This window comes from Oncorhynchus keta, unplaced genomic scaffold (assembly GCF_023373465.1).
Source record: "Oncorhynchus keta strain PuntledgeMale-10-30-2019 unplaced genomic scaffold, Oket_V2 Un_scaffold_3531_pilon_pilon, whole genome shotgun sequence".
Lineage (NCBI taxonomy): Eukaryota > Metazoa > Chordata > Actinopteri > Salmoniformes > Salmonidae > Oncorhynchus > Oncorhynchus keta.
The window spans coordinates 1,112,682-1,127,365 of NW_026290920.1; the positions used below are offsets into that span (position 1 = coordinate 1,112,682).

The 14,684-nt window shown below is 46.2% G+C and overlaps 1 protein-coding gene across 1 annotated transcript in view; it reads left to right on the forward strand.

Annotated features, from left to right (window-relative positions):
- Positions 1–14,684, forward strand: part of LOC118371365 (inositol hexakisphosphate and diphosphoinositol-pentakisphosphate kinase 2-like) — a 47,201-nt gene that overhangs the window by 22,056 nt on the left and 10,461 nt on the right. Inside the window, 18 exon segments of the mRNA XM_052515954.1 lie at positions 384–403; positions 406–458; positions 1,403–1,515; positions 2,061–2,146; positions 2,801–2,926; positions 3,014–3,135; positions 3,220–3,402; positions 4,359–4,500; positions 5,001–5,224; positions 5,600–5,727; positions 5,977–6,091; positions 6,201–6,222; positions 6,225–6,307; positions 6,386–6,502; positions 7,003–7,143; positions 7,486–7,579; positions 12,002–12,127; positions 14,622–14,684. Coding sequence (XP_052371914.1) covers positions 384–403; positions 406–458; positions 1,403–1,515; positions 2,061–2,146; positions 2,801–2,926; positions 3,014–3,135; positions 3,220–3,402; positions 4,359–4,500; positions 5,001–5,224; positions 5,600–5,727; positions 5,977–6,091; positions 6,201–6,222; positions 6,225–6,307; positions 6,386–6,502; positions 7,003–7,143; positions 7,486–7,579; positions 12,002–12,127; positions 14,622–14,684 — 1,958 coding nt within the window.

Here is a 14,684-nt window from a genome sequence, read left to right on the forward strand (position 1 = left end):
TTCATTGTGTTTAACATTTTTAATTGAACCTTTATTTAACTCTTAAATCTTTAAACCGTGTCATATTAATCCTGACAAATTACCAGTCATTAAGTTTCATGACATCCACTGTTCCATGAGGACTCGGCAGGTAGCCTATTGGCCATTAACCGAAACGTCGCTGGTTCGAATCCCAAACAAACTAGATTTTAACAAATCTGCCGACGTGCCCTTGAGCAAGGCACCTAACCCTGATTGCTCATGTAAGTCGCTCTGGATAAGAGCATCTGCTAAATAACTAAAATGTAAATATACAAAATAAGTGACTTGATCTATATATATATTTATTTATTTATTTTTTACTACATTTGGTATAAAATACAATGTCTTTCTCTCTTCAATAGGTTTTTTGAATTGTTTGACAAATACGGGGTTACAAGACAGGGAAATTGAAGCTGAAGAAGCCAAAACAACTGCAGGTAACTAAATAGAATGAGCGACCAACAAAGCCACACGAGAAGAGGGCATTATCGTTTCAACGTTTCAGTACAAAGGCCTTTCTGGTCTTGAAAGGCTTTTGTACTGGAAGGTTGATATTATACAAACTATATCCTCTTTCCTTGTTTCTTCTATAGTATGTAGCCCTTTAGGGGATATACTTCACTTTTGATCTTTGTTATTTTACTCACTTCAGCCAAGTAATAAATCAATTCCTGTCACATGTTTGTGTGAATCACATTTTACATGGCTGACTTTACTTAACTTTTTAACTTTACTTGTCCATGTGTTTGTTAACCACGAGACTGGAAATAATTTCCTCCTTGGAGGAGGACAATGCGCATGGAAAGTGGATTAGTGTGCGTCACATTTTGGTCAAATGGAAACACAACTGTGGCCACTTGTCATTTTTGGAAACGTGTTACGGTAGCTTGCGCATGAGTGTAGGAGGGATTGTTAGCCAGATGTATTATTTACAGTTAACTTACTTACAGATGCGGTCAAATATATTGGCACTCTTGCATAATTCACTTTCTTCTAAAATCTTAATTTTAATTTTTGTTTACATGTGTGTTTGATTAACAACTGCATAGGACCAAGAAGAAAACAATTGTAAATTGTGATTTTTCTCTTCATTTGACTACATCTGTACTTAGTAAGATATAACTAACTTGGCTAAATGTGGGTTGAAACAATTCACTTACTTAGTTAGCCATCGCACCGCTCTTTGATCGCAAATGTATCAATTCCTGTGTGTTATATGGTCAAAGCTGTATGTAGGAATCCCATTTGACACAGCTAATTTCAACTGTCCATTTTGTTTGTGTAAACCACAAGACTGTTAAAAAAAATTCCTCAAAGTAATACATTCTATTCCATCTCTCTGATGGCTTTGTCATTTTGTCCATTTCCTTTGTGTGGTTAGGAGGTACTGGACATAGCTCGGCAACTGTTGCTAGAACTGGGTGATGGAAGAGAAGACTGTGAGATCGAAGAGAAGAAATCCAAACTGGAGCAGCTGAAGACCGTTCTGGAGATGTGAGTGACATGTCTAACTAGGCCAACGTGTTATTAGGCACAAAATCTCACCTGGTGCTTCTTGACTTCCTGGGCCATTGTAGTTCTATCGAAATGTTATCAAAACTAGATTGTGGAAAAATATGAACTGGACAACGCACATAATGTCCAGTTTTGTCTGTGCAATCACAATGCTGTAAAGTAGTGTATGGAACCTGTAGGTTAGACCAATCAGATGTAATTCTTAGAAATTTGAAAGATTGAGGAAGAGTGAATCAGTTCTCTTTGAACTGGTAACTAGTTTATGATAATGACAAATGATCTACAAGCAGCCAGAACAAAGTTGAGGCTGTTAAAAAAAAATGTCAGTGACTAACTGGTTCTGCGTTCAACAACACTATCATTGCGTAGTCCTTGATTTCCAGGCACGTTTTAGCTAGCTAGACAATGGCAAGTTGGCTGAAGCAGAAACAGACTGACATCCAGGCTATTCAATGCATGATTGACTGAACATGGACAGTCATAACACATGGTTCTCCCTTTTTTTCTATTCCTGTCTTTTCCAGGTATGGCCACTTTTCTGGGATCAACAGAAAAGTGCAGATCACCTACCTGCCCCACGGGCAGCCCAAAACATCCAGCGAGGAGGAAGGTAGGAAGCAGAAAACGGAGGAAGCATTTCACCTCTACTGCTTAGATCATAAGGGGCAGCTTTCCCCAGCCACCAGCACCATGTACTATATGTCTGAGTTGCATTTGTGGAAAAAGTGTTCCATCGTAAAACGTCCCTTACGCGCCAAGCCTCCAGCAAGCATCAGTGTCTTATGGTAGCCAGATATCACTTGACATACCAGCAAATAAACACTGGTCTCTAGTAAGAGCTGGGTATCAGTTTCTCCTCACATGAACACATCAAATTGCGACTCTACTCCAGTTCATAACCATTGTTTCTCTATCTAGCGCTAGATGTTTGAGCCCTGCATGACGAAAACACTGTCGGTATTGCCAATTAGTGAGTTTTATCACAGAGTGGTAGGTAGGTTATCTGTAGTTACTTTTGCGTAATCTTCATTTTTTTCATTTTTGTAACAAATGCTTTGTGTGCTAATTTGTAACAAAAGTGTTTTCAATTTCAAACTGTGCTATCAGTGATAGGAATTGTATTAAATGCCTGAGTACAATACGTACTGGTCTCCAACCAAACTCGCCTTCACACACAGTTAAAGCCAGCCTGGGCATTCAATTGAGGTTTTACGATACGTAGGATTGAATTGATTGCTAGTTAAGCTGATGTGGTGTTCCACAGACACACGTAAGGAGTGCCCTTCTCTGCTGCTGGTGTTGAAGTGGGGAGGGGAGCTGACCCCAGCAGGCAGGGTACAGGCTGAAGAGCTGGGCAGGGCCTTCCGCTGCATGTACCCCGGAGGACAAGGTGAGAGACACACACACACACACACCAAAACACTGTTGCCAACTATGTTCACTGAAAAAAACATCTGATCATTGTCTGTCGTTCTAGGAGACTATGCTGGGTTCCCTGGCTGCGGGTTGCTACGGTTACACAGCACGTACCGACACGACCTCAAGATCTATGCGTCTGACGAGGGCAGAGTGCAGATGACTGCCGCAGCTTTCGCCAAGGTAACCATTAAGCGTCACAGGGGTCAGAGGTTAGAGGTCAAAGCTCTTTGTGTAAATGTGTTTACCTGAGTGTTTGCCTGGCAGGGTCTGCTGGCCTTAGAGGGAGAGTTGACGCCCATCCTTGTGCAGATGGTGAAGAGTGCCAACATGAACGGCCTGCTGGACAACGACAGCGACTCGCTTAGCGGCTGCCAGCACCGCGTCAAGGCCCGTCTCCACGAGATCATGCAGAAAGACCAGGAGTTCACAGAGGAGGACTACGATAGGGTAATTGATTTTATTGAATTCCTGCTCAGCCAATCACCAAGTGCAACCGACCTGGGTAGTGTTCAGGGCACACCGTAGCAAAACTTGTGTGATGCAAAACAAAAACAGGCTTGTAGATAGTACCTGCCCTTTCACTCCGCTTCGGGAAGTTTTCATTGGTTTTGTGCCTCAGGTATCAAACTCGGGTCTTCTGTGTGCCCTAGCCTAAGCATTAGCTTGGGGAGCTAACATGAGTCTTATAATATATAATAATATATGCCATTTAGCAGACGCTTTTATCCAAAGCGACTTACAGTCATGTGTGCATACATTCTACGTATGGGTGGTCCCGGGGATCGAACCCACTACCCTGGCGTTACAAGCGCCATGCTCTACCAACTGAGCTACAGAAGGACCACACTTATCAGGCCTAGGCATTAACTTGGGGTGCTGACATGACTCTTATCAGGAAAGCATAGGTAGATCACCATACTTACATCCATTACAGACACAAGCTGTGAAAAAGAAATAGGCATTGTTACAAAGGCTAAAGTAAATCTAGCCTCCGGAAGGGCTTAATCCTAATGAGGTTTGCAAGCGGAACAAACTCCCTTTTCCACAAATCCTTTCTGAAGCTTTTAGTTTCCTTTTTAATGCGTCTTACTGAATGGGAAGGGACAGAAGCTAGGCTAAATCAAGCTGGAGCTAGGCTAAATCAAGCTGGAGCTAGGCTAAATCAAGCTGGAGCTAGGCTAAATCAAGCTGGAGCTAGGCTAAATCATACGTGAGTGAGATGATGTATAGAAACTAGTAATTGCTACAGGAGGGTGGAAATTGTTCTGTTATTGCTCTGCTCTTTGATCATTCTGGGCTTTGTAATTGGTTGTAATGAAAGCAAAGTGGATTTAGATGTTTTAAGCTGTTCATTATTGCATAATGTTCTTTAGCGAGTTGTGTGTGTCCATCCGTCCATCCAGCTGGCCCCTACAGGTGCATCCTCTGTGGTTAACTCTATGAGAATTGTGGAGAACCCTGTGGTGACATGTGACCAGGTCTACACACTCATCCAGAGTCTCACCTCCCAGATACGCAAGAGACTAGAGGACCCCAAATCTGCAGGTACACCCTTATGTTAACATAGTATAGCACTGTGATGGTGTTATTTCAGCTCAGTACAATGTTGAACGCTAACCATACATTGGCAATCAATACAGCACAAGGCGAGGTGGATCTGCTGCTACTCTCTGTTATCATCTATGCATAGTCACTTTAATAACTCTACCTACATGTACATATTACCTTGACTAACCGGTGCCCCCGCACCTTGACTCTGTACCAGTACGCCCTGTATATAGTTTCGCTATTGTTATTTTTCTGCTGCTCTTTAATTACTTTTTATTTCTTATTTGCTTTTTTATTTTTTTTAACTGTGTTGTTGGTTCGGAACTCGTCAGTAAGCATTTCACTGTAAGGTCTACCTACACCTGTTGTATTCGATGCATGTGACTAATACAATTTGATTTGATCTGTACCAATCCCAGACTACTGTGTTTCTCCTACCTGCCCTCTACTTCCTCTTCTCCTCCATCTCCTTTTCTTCCTCTCCTCCTGACCGTCAGACCTGCAGCTGTACCACAGTGAGACTCTGGAGCTGATGCTGCAGCGCTGGTCCAAGCTGGAGCGGGACTTCCGGATGAAGAGCGGCCGCTACGACATCAGCAAGATCCCGGATATCTACGACTGCGTGAAGTATGACGTGCAGCACAACGCCACGCTGGGCCTGGAGGACACACTGGAGCTGTTCAGGCTGTCCCGAGCCCTCGCCGACATCATCATACCACAGGTGAGGGAGGGAGGAAAGGAGGGGTGGATGGATGGAATGGAGAGTGGATAGATGGAGTGGAGAGAACTGGGTGGGAGGGTGGGTGCATGGATGTTTGGAAAGATGGATGGATACTCTGCAGCTGTTCAGATTGTCACACGCCCTCGCTGATATTATCATACCACAGATGAGAGAGGGAGAGTTGGGTGGGTCAGTTGTAAGCAGTAGATGGATACTCTGGAACAGGCTGTCAGAGGCTCTGGCTGACATCCTCATACCTACTGTTGATGGATACCAGTCACTGTTTATATACTCCCAGACTTTGTATATAGCAACGCTCTGACCACTGTGTGTCTTAGGCAGGAGTAATTCTCACGACTTGTGTATTCTCCTCAGGAATACGGCATTAACAAAGTGGAGAAGCTGGACATAGCGTATGCCTACTGCCTACCTCTGGTCAAGAAGATCCAGCTGGACCTCCAGAGGACCCATGAGGATGAGTCAGTCAACAAACTCCATCCACTGTGAGTCTTGACTCGCAGGGCAGCAATAGTCAAGTTGCACCTAGATGCTGATTTAAGGTCAGTTGCGTTTCCTCTCTGAATGGTTAAGATTTGGAAAGGGTGAGCTGATCCTAGACCTGCATCTAAAGGCAACTGCAACATGAAGTTGTAGCTCAGTCAATTATGTCCCACATATGTCTTTGTTCAAACGGTCCATGTTTGACGGCAACTTAAATAAAACATTGATGTTCTGTTTCTCTGGCGACTCAGGTACTCTCGAGGAGTGATGTCACCAGGTCGCCACGTGCGGACACGTCTGTACTTCACCAGCGAGAGTCACGTCCATTCTCTACTCAGCACCTTCCGCTACGGAGGCCTGCTCGACGTAAGCACACAACTACCACAGAGGAACTACGGTTACCTAGAACTACATTTCCCTGAACAACAGCAACAGAACTACATTTGATCCAATAATTGGTGTGTGTGTGTGACAGGAGGAGAAGGATCAGCAGTGGAAGGGGCGATGGACTACCTTGGTGCCGTTTCTGAACTCAACTACATGACCCAGATAGTTATCATGCTGTATGAGGACAACAACAAGGTAGTGGTGTGTGTTTCTGTAGTAGGTGTGTGTCTGTTTCCCTTTCTTTCACTAAGCCCTCTCTGTGCTGTCCCTCAGGACCCGTCGTCAGAGGAGCGTTTCCATGTGGAGCTTCACTTCAGCCCTGGGGTCAAAGGTTGCGAGGAGGAGGAGAAAGCACCAATGGGCTTCGGCTTCCGTCCCGCTTCCGCAGAGGTAAGGGTTTAATGTCTGGTCCTAATGTTAATCTAATAGTTTGTTTTCACATAAGCAAAGTCACTACCCTGGTTTGGTTTTGAGGCATTTCTGAGAATTCTACAAAATATTTTATGGTTTAACAAGAACTGAAAATAACAGTTTCACGGTGCAATTTGCAAGATGTACATTCTACATGACTTAGCAAGCTAGCTTGTTTACAACGGGCAGAAGTTTAACGCTGCTGTGTCACAAAGCCTGGTACTCTGGTCCTGGATCTTGAACCCACCACTCTGGCAGGTCCAGGATTCATTCAACTAAGGTTTGTTTGAGTTTAACACATGCTTTATAGCGTGGATCAGGGTACCAAACAATCTAGCTTCCGGATCATACAGGGAAATGTGAAAGTGCCCATAGTGGTACATCAATGCCCTGTGAAGTGTGGGTATGGTATGTTGTGTTTTTTTAAATGTGTTGTGTGCACGCACCCCATGTCTGTGGCACCCTTCTTCCTGGTTCAGAATGATCAGAAACAGACAGACCCTGGCAGCTTGGAGGATCTATCACGTGACGAGCCCGACCGGGCCCTACCACTCTCTGAGCCAATGGGCATCCACCGGAGATCCCCTCTGATTCGCAACCGCAAGACTGGGTCTATGGAGGTAAAATCTCACACACACACACACACACACACACAACCTTCTATTGTCAATAAAGCCAGCGGTAGGAGTAGTTGTAGTGATGGTAGCAGCAGCAGTGAAAGATGAGTCCAGGATTGCAAGCGTCTTTTGACTATAGAGATATACTATAAGACTTTTGTGTTCCGTGAGTTAGGATGCATCCATAAGCCAGGGCTTTCCTGCTGTGTTGTTGCTCTGAGTTACTTGTCTGTTTGGCAGAGGTCACATGTGGTCCTTCAGTCTGGCAGCCAGTGATGGAGATCTGTGTATGGTGTCAAATGCTCTGAATTGGCTCCTTACCATATAATGTGTGTGTCACCCCAGGTCCTGTCGGAGACGTCTTCATCCAAAGCAGGCAGCTACCGTCTCTTCCCCTCCTGCTCTCGCCAGTCCCCTGAGATGAAGCAGAGTGGTCTAGGTGGGTGTCTCCTTCCTCTCTGCTCCCTAACACGCTCAGATCTAGGATTAGTTTCCCCTTCCCCAATCCTAGCCTTAACCGTTAGTGGGGGGAATGCAAAATGAACCTAAGAGCAGCGTCTAAGGGCAACTACCCAATCCTTCCCTTTCACTGTAGCTATGGCAACTGTGTTTACCTATATCACCCCAACTGTCATTAAAACCTATGGTGGTAGAGGGAGGGGTGGCATTGGTGCGCTCACTGTCGATTTCTGATAGAACCTGGAGTTAGATACTGTGCTAGAGGCCTAGCTAGGTTCTAGTCCTGTGTATCTCAGTTTGTAGAGCATGGCGCTTGAAACGCTAGTGTTGTGGGTTTGATTGCCACGGGGACCGGTATGAAAATGTATGCACTCACTACTGCTCTGGATAAGAGTGTCTGCTAAATTACTAAAATGTCAAATGTACTATGGACAATAGTACAGGCCGAGCTAGGCACATACGGACCATGCTAGAGGCCGAGCTAGGCACATACGGACCATGCTAGAGGCCGAGCTAGGCACATGCGGACCATGCTAGAGGACCTAGGCCGAGCTAGGCACATGCGGACCATGCTAGAGGCCGAGCTAGGCACATGCGGACCATGCTAGAGGCCGAGCTAGGCACATGCGGACCATGCTAGAGGCCGAGCTAGGCACATGCGGACCATGCTAGAGGCCGAGCTAGGCACATGCGGACCATGCTAGAGGCCGAGCTAGGCACATGCGGACCATGCTAGAGGCCGAGCTAGGCACATGCGGACCATGCTAGAGGCCGAGCTAGGCACATGCGGACCATGCTAGAGGCCGAGCTAGGCACATGCGGACCATGCTAGAGGCCGAGCTAGGCACATGCGGACCATGCTAGAGGCCGAGCTAGGCACATGCGGACCATGCTAGAGGCCGAGCTAGGCACATGCGGACCATGCTAGAGGCCGAGCTAGGCACATGCGGACCATGCTAGAGGCCGAGCTAGGCACATGCGGACCATGCTAGAGGCCGAGCTAGGCACATGCGGACCATGCTAGAGGCCGAGCTAGGCACATGCGGACCATGCTAGAGGCCGAGCTAGGCACATGCGGACCATGCTAGAGGCCGAGCTAGGCACATGCGGACCATGCTAGAGGCCGAGCTAGGCACATGCGGACCATGCTAGAGGCCGAGCTAGGCACATGCGGACCATGCTAGAGGCCGAGCTAGGCACATGCGGACCATGCTAGAGGCCGAGCTAGGCACATGCGGACCATGCTAGAGGCCGAGCTAGGCACATACGGACCAGGCACATGCGGACCATGCCAGAGAGGCCGAGCTAGGCACATGCGGACCATGCTAGAGGCCGAGCTAGGCACATGCGGACCATGCTAGAGATGCCTAGCTAGGCACATGCGGACCATGCTAGAGATGCCTAGCTAGGCACATACGGACCATGCTAGAGATGCCTAGCTAGGCACATACGGACCATGCTAGAGATGCCTAGCTAGGCACATGCGGACCATGCTAGAGATGCCTAGCTAGGCACATACGGACCATGCTAGAGATGCCTAGCTAGGCACATACGGACCATGCTAGAGATGCCTAGCTAGGCACATACGGACCATGCTAGAGATGCCTAGCTAGGCACATACGGACCATGCTAGAGATGCCTAGCTAGGCACATGCGGACCATGCTAGAGAGGCATGCTAGAGATGCCTAGCTAGGCACATGCGGACCATGCTAGAGGAGGCCTAGAGCTGTAGGCACATGCGGACCATGCTAGAGAGGCCTAGCTAGGCACATGCGGACCATGCTAGAGAGGCCGAGCTAGGCACATGCGGACCATGCTAGAGAGGCCTAGCTACTGCTAGGCACATGCGGACCATGCTGGAGAGGCCTAGCTACTGTAGGCACATGCGGACCATGCTAGAGAGGCCTAGCTAGGCACATGCGGACCATGCTAGAGATGCCTAGCTAGGCACATACGGACCATGCTAGAGATGCCTAGCTAGGCACATACGGACCATGCTAGAGATGCCTAGCTAGGCACATACGGACCATGCTAGAGATGCCTAGCTAGGCACATGCGGACCATGCTAGAGGAGGCCTAGCTAGGCACATGCGGACCATGCTAGAGATGCTAGCTAGCTGTAGGCACATGCGGAGGCCATGCTAGGCACATGCGGACCATGCTCGAGGCAGGCCTAGCTACTGTAGGCACATGCGGACCATGCTGGAGGCAGGCCTAGCTACTGTAGGCACATGCGGACCATGCTGGAGGCAGGCCTAGCTACTGTAGGCACATGCGGACCATGCTGGAGGCAGGCCTAGCTACTGTAGGCACATGCGGACCATGCTGGAGGCAGGCCTAGCTACTGTAGGCACATGCGGACCATGCTCGAGGCAGGCCTAGCTACTGTAGGCACATGCGGACCATGCTCGAGATGCCTAGCTAGGCACATACGGACCATGCTAGAGATGCCTAGCTAGGCACATACGGACCATGCTAGAGATGCCTAGCTAGGCACATACGGACCATGCTAGAGGCCGAGCTAGGCACATGCGGACCATGCTGGAGGCAGGCCTAGCTACTGTAGGCACATGCGGACCATGCTGGAGGCAGGCCTAGCTACTGTAGGCACATGCGGACCATGCTGTAGGCAGGCCTAGCTACTGTAGGCACATGCGGACCATGCTCGAGGCAGGCCTAGCTACTGTAGGCACATGCGGACCATGCTGGAGGCAGGCCTAGCTACTGTAGGCACATGCGGACCATGCTCGAGGCAGGCCTAGCTACTGTAGGCACATGCGGACCATGCTCGAGGCAGGCCTAGCTACTGTAGGCACATGCGGACCATGCTCGAGGCCTATTCAAGTGGTAGCCAGGTTTTCGGTTTTAAGATTGTAGGGATGTGTAGTTATCTTGTCACTGATTTTCTTTTTTTTAATCAGAGTTTTGGTAAAAATGTATATTTTTATGATTAACCATCCTAATGACAATTCTTTTGAGTTTCCAAGTGCATCTACTCACATTTTGGATTTTCTAACAATTGAGAAACTTACTTTGAACTTACTGGTTTGAATGCTAATATTAGCTTCATAACATTGAATCAGCTGGGCCACGGTCATGAACACCATATTAGGAAGGAATAGGGTTCCATTTGCTCAATGGTGTTTTCCTGCTTTTTGAATGGAGGTCAAAGATTTTAAAAACTGATTGAATGGCTATTTTTACCAGGTAGGCACCAGCAACTTAAGTAAATAAATTACACACAAACAAGAATCACTTGCCTCCAACAAAATTAATTAGAATTGTGTAATTTAGGCCAGGCCATAATTATTTATTTTACAAAAGAAGACAATTAGATTTTTCACTTCAAAGTAAAATGATGTGTAAACCAAACAAATACACGTGTGCACAAAAAATGTCAACTTATTTTATAAGAAATAGTGAAGCGTGCAAAGCTGGCGTTATATTCGATCGCGTCTGTGTAACTAGGAAGTGACGTACCGACTTAAACCCATTTCACACCACTCATCTGAGCCAAGCTGAGCCATGCTGGCCTGGTTACGCACCCACCATAGTTGTTGGAACTGTGCTGGAAAGGATCATGTGAAAATCACAATCTAAATATAATGATAATATTCCATTTGGCAGATTATTTTATCCAAGGTGACTTACAGTACAGTGAGTGCCTCCATTTCTTATGCGTGTGAGTGATACCTTTAGGAATTGATCCTACGACCTTGACATAGCTAGCGTCACTCTCTTACCAGCTGAACCACATATTATCAGAGCCAGTAAGGTCTGGTCAGAGCGCTATTGTGAAAAGGGTATTAAATAAGCCTAGTGGCTCATAATAAGTCTATTTACAGTAGTTCCCTTGGCCTTGCATAGGTTAGGAGTCGGGATGTTGAATGACCTTGGTATGGGGAGTCATGTGACTACTACACCTGGGTTCAAACACTATTTGAAATCTTGCAAATACTTGTGGTGTTAGCTCTAGTCTACCTAGAGTGAGTGCCAGATGGTTGTATTTATACATTTAAAAAAAAATGTAATCTTTATTTAACTAGGCAAGTCAGTTAAGAACAAATTCTTATTTACAACGACGTCCTCGGAACAGTGCCTTGTTTGGGGGTAGAACGACAAATCTTTACCTTGTTAGCTCAGGGATTCAATCTATCAACCTTTGGTTACTGGCCCAATGCTCTAACCACTAGGCTACCTGCCGCCCACGGTTTCCACTTTAAAACTGTTCTGTTGGTTCCTTTGCGCCAGACAAGCTCAACAAGCCCAGATACCGTATTTGATAGGATTTCAACCCAGGTCTGCTAAGTACCTCTCTCCCCTCATGCTAACTGAGTCAGAGCATTGTTTGAATAACTGCATGTTGTGTTGTGGTGACTAAATCCCCCACCCCTCCCACAGGATCTCAGTGTGCAGGACTCTTCAGCACCACTGTCCTGGGAGGCTCCTCTAGCGCCCCCAACCTGCAGGACTACGCACGCACACACCGGAAAAAGTTCTCCTCAGGCAGCCTGTCCTATAAAGACGGTATGTGGCCAAGATCCTGTTTCTAATTCCTCTAGCCTAGAGAGACACACTGTTTCTAATTCCTCTAGCCTAGAGAGACACACTGTTTCTAATTCCTCTAGCCTAGAGAGACACACTGTGGATGGGTATTGTTAGACCTGGGGTGGGCAACCCTGGTCCTGCATACCCTGTGGCTATCTAGGACCATGGTTGTCTAACCCTGCATTAGACTGCTGGTCACCAGACCTCCATACCATCCCTCACATTGCATAGTCGCACACCAAGCAGGGAAGGTTTCCCTTCATGCTTGTAATGCACCTTGGTGCTTTTCACGCTACTGAGCTGAACCATACTGAGCCAAACTAAGCTGAGCTGGCCTGGTCACATCCACCGTAGTTGCTGGAACCATGCTGTTAAGGAGAAATATGAAAATAAATTATCCAAGCCAGCACAGTTCGGGTCGGCACGATAGTGTGAAAATGGTAATTTCTAGCCAGTAGCCAAGTTGTCTTGCCAAGACCACGATGTAGCCTGCATTGATACACGTAGAAACAGTGTGGCACCCAGGTTAAGGAGCTTTGACATTTTTGGAATATGGAACATACGTTTGTCAGTTGACGATGGCATTTCTTCCTTAGACTAGCAAAGCACAAAGCCTGAAAAGAACAATTTGGGCCACAAGGTAGTAGCCACAGCTGAACACATTCCCTTAGAAACCCTGACCTAAACCACATGTTACACCACTGTTGTGATCTCATATTTGTTGCATGGTTCATATATGTTTCACATGGTCTTACAACTATTTACACGCAATAAGGCTAACAGAACACTTATCAAAGTCACTACTGTAGGTATCCTGTCTCCTTCAATATCAACCTGCTGGCACATAGTGCTGCAGTATAATTAAGAAATATCTGTATAGACTTCATGTGAAATATCTGTAGTGCTTCCATATCAAGTGTCCAGTAGAAACTAGGCTAAATGTCAAAGCTGTATAAATTATCTTAAGTTGAATGGAGAAAAAAAAATCTGTAGGCCTATTTATAATGTTGACTTGTAAGACATTCTAAATAGACTTGTAAGATTTATTTATATGTATATTTTCAAATGATTTCTAGAACGTTCCCATGGTTTCCTGATCAGAGTTGAATGTATTTATGAGACTCGGTCAGCAGATGGCTCTGGAGCTCTAGTAGAAAGTCCCAGTAGTTGATTTAGCAGAGGTCTCATTCAATGATGAGCACAGTATGCCATTGTCCATACTCTTACTTGGCCATGTTTGCTCTTACAATACACACATATTTGCATATATGCACATATTTGCGCTGAAATCACAACGCACACATATGAGTGATTAGGCCATTCTGTATTTGGATCTGTTTGAGCCTAAATGACAGTTGTTTTTTTATGGAGAGGACACCCTCGTCATTAATTGCTGTCATTGACGGTCAAGAGATGCCATTTTGTGTTTACCTGTACATACCAACTTTACGTAGCGGTCAAGCTTTTGAGTTGTTCATTGTCTTTTGTGTTGTCTAAACCAGCAGACATGGGACGATGTAGTTGGCTGTCCACATGGTGTCACTGTGATGTTGTCATAGCTGTTTTTCTATTGGGCTGCCATCTTCTCAGTTGTCTTGTTGCGTCTCACTCAGTGTCGAGTCACACTCATCATGTCTGCTGTTCCGTTAAGTCTATCATTTGCGTCCTTACTCTTGTTACTGATCATGAAAACATCTGAATCGGAGATCACTGTGATCTTCGGTGTTCTCATACATAGTCCCTTTTGAAGAACCTATATTGACATGATTAGTGCTTGTGTGTGCGTGCATGTGTCTGTGAAGCTGGCCTTCCAGAAACATGATGGTGTTGAGCAGTACTTTGCTGATGTCAGTCTTGATGCTTTGTTACTTCGAACAATACTCCAAGCTTTTGATATAGTTTGCCCAGCACCGTGGCACACCTGGAGGGATGATAACCTAATTCACAATGGAATGGGCAAGCTAAATCAAATGCACCAGATCTCCTCCTGTATTTGGGATGCAACACATCTGAAGAGAGTGGGGTTGGGGGCGTGTATAGGCCTACATCACAGAAATGGGTTTTTGTCTTTTTTGTCTTCCATCTCCTACATTTCCAGCCGTCTCATTTCGTCCTGTCACCATGAGAGATTTTCATTCAATGTGCCTATAATTTGATCTTGAAAGTGTACGCACTTCTAACACACATGTCAATTATAGCCCATGTAGCGTGATCCTACAAAAGATCCTGCCTGTCTGTCCCTCTTATGTCCCTTTTTAAAACTCCTCTTAGAACCACAAACACTTCACATGGAGTAACTTGTGGACTTTTCTGCTATGGCCCCTAAATGCTTCCCACTGTACCGAACGCCAGAAAAACTCTTCTTGAAATAGTTAACATCCCTCCCACAAAGACCTCCAGTGTACACACACAAACCCTTTGCAGGTGTTCTGTGACCGATGGTAACACTAGTGACCTTTCTCTATTTCCTCAGAGTTGTTGTCTATGCCGGCAGTAAAGAGATTTTCTGTGTCGTTTGCAAAGCATCCGACTAATG